This window comes from Octopus bimaculoides, chromosome 2 (assembly GCF_001194135.2).
Source record: "Octopus bimaculoides isolate UCB-OBI-ISO-001 chromosome 2, ASM119413v2, whole genome shotgun sequence".
Classification (NCBI taxonomy): domain Eukaryota; kingdom Metazoa; phylum Mollusca; class Cephalopoda; order Octopoda; family Octopodidae; genus Octopus; species Octopus bimaculoides.
In genome coordinates, this window is record NC_068982.1 from 137,428,874 (window position 1) to 137,432,969 (window position 4,096).

General features: G+C 36.9%; 1 protein-coding gene across 3 annotated transcripts in view; it reads left to right on the top strand.

The window, feature by feature from the left end:
* LOC106869431 (40-kDa huntingtin-associated protein) overlaps positions 1–4,096 on the top strand; it is a 29,875-nt gene that overhangs the window by 12,396 nt on the left and 13,383 nt on the right. For 2 of the 3 annotated variants that reach the window (XM_014915181.2, XM_014915172.2), the window contains one exon: positions 1,485–1,505. The exons of the other annotated variant lie outside the window; for it this stretch is intronic. In XM_014915181.2, coding sequence (XP_014770667.1) covers positions 1,485–1,505 — 21 coding nt within the window. The remainder of the gene's footprint in view (positions 1–1,484; positions 1,506–4,096) is intronic. 3 annotated transcript variants of the gene reach the window in all.

Consider the following 4,096-nt stretch of genomic DNA (forward strand, 5'->3'; position numbering starts at 1 on the left):
TATATATATATATATATATATATATATATATATATATATATATATTAGATGCAGATGTGGTTGTGTAGTAAGATTTTTGCTTCCCAACTACATGGTACCTTGGGCAAGTTTCTTCTACTGTAACTTCAGGGCAACCTAAGCCTTATGAGTGGATTTGATATTTGGCAACACAACAACTGAAAGAAGCTCTTCATATATGTGTGTGTGTGTTGTGTGTCTGCATTTACCCCACCACCACTTGACAACATTTATTGGTGTGTTTCAATCCCCATGATTTAGCAGTTCATTTAAAGAGACTGATAGAATAAGTAGCAAGCTTTAAAAACAAAAATTGACTAAAAGTTCTTCAAGATATTTGGGAAGTCATAACAGACAAACCCTATAAACACACTCAGTGGTTGTCTGTTGCTTATTTCTATTTATTTTTTAAAACAATTCTCAAAAATATTTTTGCTGCACCATTTAAAAATATCTTTTGTATTTTTATATATTTTTTAAAAAATTTCTTTTTATAATTTTCTGTTTTCTTTTTTCTTTGTTTATTAACTTTGCCTTGTTTAGGTGACAACAGTTATATCGTAGAAAAATGCATGAAATGAGAAATAAAGAAAGCTTCAAACAATGCTGAAAGTTTTAAAAAACCTTTATATTTTGAGCACATATAAATACATATTTCTTTGACTGTATTCTTCTGAAGATAAGCCTTTACATCCGAAATGTATAGATGGAAGACCTTCGAACGTTGGGCCTCACAGAGGTGATGACAAGTGACCGAAACCTTTGGAGATATGTTGTGCTTGAGAAGACCCGGCAAGTCAAGTGAGACCGTAACCTTGGCCTATGCCAGTGCAGCATAACCGGCCCATTTAAGAGTGCCCTTCAATCATTGGGCAATAAAGTACGCTTGCGAAGACCTGTTGAGTCAAGTGAAGTCATTGTCGTGGCCAATGACAGTACTATCTGATTGGCACCTGTGCCGGTGGCATGTAAAAAATACCATTCAAGTATGGTCATTGCCAGTGCCGCCTAACTGGTTCCCATGCTGGTGGCACGTAAAAAGCACCATTCAACCATGGTCATTGCCAGTACCGCCTGATTGTAGCTCATACCGGTGGCACATAAAAAGCACCATTCAAACGTGGTCATTGCCAGTACCACCCGACTGTCTCTCGTACCGGTGACACATAAAAAGCACCCACTACACTCTCGGAGTGGTTGGCGTTAGGAAGGGCATCCAGCTGTAGAAACATTGCCAGATCAGATTGGAGCCTGGTGCAGCCTCCTGGCTTGCCAGTCCCCAGTCAAACTGTCCAACCCATGCCAGCATGGAAAGCGAACGTTAAACAATGATGATGATGATGATGAAAACTTTCTGCATTGTTCGAAGCATTCCTTGTTTCTCATTCCATTAATTTTTCTACATCTGTACGACAATACTTCAAGCAAACTACAACGGTTTTATACTCTGTTTATTCTCAATTTAGGGTTCTGGTTTCACAGTTTTGGTAAGAATCTCTAGTTTTAAGTCGATCTTTTGTGAATGATTACTTTTTATTCTTTTACATCCCTGCCTCCCCCTCCTTTCTCCTTTAGCATGATGATGATGATGCAATCAGGGTACCTGGTTATAGTTTCAAATCATATTTATGGAATCAGAGAAGGGGTTTCCAATTTTACGAAAGGAGACAGACAAGGGTTTTGAATTTTACTGGAAACAGACAAGGGTTTCAAATTTTACTAAAGGAGACGAACAATTGGTTTTAAATTATTCTTGAGGTATTGTACTTGGAACTAAACTAACAGATATTTTGTTCTTAATCCCTCAAGTCAGCTCTGATTGAGTAAATCTTTGATCAAAGACACTTCAACTATGACATCTCATTTTGATATGTATCAGGGGCTACATTATCCAATGATCCTTCTTTTGTAAGGCAACAGTTTATGGTTTAATGGAGATTTGGTTGCCATTTCTAGCAAGCAGTGGCCATGTATAGAGGCTCCCTTCTTCTTAGCTCATGATATTTATTAGATATTTAATAGTTTCTTCTATTTGCACTTATAAGTATATATATATGTATATGTGTGTGTGTGCATGTGTGTGGATTGTAATACAAGAAGATGGAATGAACAGGCTTTTATCCAAAATTACTACAATTGTTTCTGTACATTAGCATCAGCTGGTAATTACTGAATGTTTCACATATTATACATGTTATTGTATTAATATGCTGTGTACTTGCACATCTTCAGGTGAGTGAACATAGAATGTAGTAAGACAAAATAGCTGTCGATATTTTATATCCTTTTTTCTATTCAGACCATTTTTCAGATGAGGTTCACAGCATCGCACCCTTTATGACCATCTTTTGTCTTCTCTTACACACAGCAATAGAGAAAGCTGCCAATCTTTATTGTCTGTCTGTCGTTTTTTTACCTTTTTGGCATGTTTTCTTTTTATGACTGAATGCTTTTCTTACTGCTAATCCCATTATAATATTTCATTGTGCCATTGGCACTCAAGTAATTGTCGGTGGTGGACAGAAGTTTCTATTTTATCTTGTATAATTGTTTATTCAGACTTACTGCTTTTCCGTATATGGGTTGCTTTCATTACAGCTTATGGATTCTACATATTTTTGTACCCACAGCCTTTTTTTTTTTTTTTTTTTTTTGGCATGGTTTATTTTTTGCAGCTGAATTCCCTTACTATTGCCAACCACTTCACAGCATGAACTGAATGCATTTTATTGTGTCACCAGCATTAAGGAGAGTGGCTGCTAATGGCTTAGTGGTTAGGGCATTGCACTCACAATTGCAAGATCATAGTTTCAGTTCCTGGACCAGGTGATGCATCATGTTTTTGGGTAAAGCACTTCATTTCACATTACTCCACTCCACTCCGCTGTAAATGTGTAACCCTGCAATGGACTAGCATCCTATCCAGGGGAATGATGTGATCTTGGTCACTTATAAGCCATGGAGATTGAATATCTGACCCTGCGAGTTCTATGGCTCAAGGCAATCATGTCCATAGTTGATGATGATGATTAACGAGATCTACTGCTGCTGGACTACAGTGTCCTTTCTACTTTGTATAAGTTTTTCCTCATTAACAGGTTCCTTCACCGTGACTCACAAAGTCAATGTCTTCTTGTTGCAATTAGGGAAGAAACCATTCCAGACACTGTTGGGTTTGTTTGAAATGTCTATCTTTTTAGATGAGTCATCTTTTCCACAGCTAAGAAGCCATGTCTTCCAATGATGTAGGGAGCAGGTTTAGCTAGTGGACTTATTGTGGCATCTAAGGCTACTGAGAATAAAAGTTGTTTTCTTGATGTGGGGAGGGCTTTAATTGTCATGAAGGTTGTCTAAGGTAGCTGGACATTGAGGCCATCTCTGATATGGAGACAGAAGAGGGGAAGTAGAAATGGTCGTCTTAATGATAAAAGTTGAGGTAGTAGAGGTGACTCACTTCCAAAAGAACTTGTGATACATTAATAGTGGCCAAGCTTTGGTTACGAAGATTGAGAGAGAAATGGGGTTATAAATATGACCTACCTGATAATTTTATATATATGTTACAGTCGTTAATAATCACTGTTAATTATTAGTAAATAATTGATGTAATCATATTTCCATGAACTATTTCTATCCATAATGGCTACAATGTTTTCCAAACACTATTCCTGCGGCACTGCTAAGTAGATCACACAGGGGACAAAGGCATTAACTACTTCATATTCAAAGTCACTGTCAACACCATTTTTGTTTTAAGAATAATAAACTTGTACTCTACTAGAGTATAGAGTAATCCATCAGATTAATGTCAAACTGTTTTTATTATACATAAAAACAAGCATTAATATACATATATATATATATATATATATATGGATGCCTGCTACATAGATTATTCTATGAAAAACATTCCGATACCATCAAAGGAACTATACTCTAAGAAACTTTTGGAGAAAATTACAGACCTTATTAAGGGCATTCTTCGATGGCCAGATAACTGAAGAGATGGCGGCGTGGGTTTCCGCCCCAACAACCAAAAATCAGATCACCAGTCTGGAACCCCTATCTAGCCCTGGAT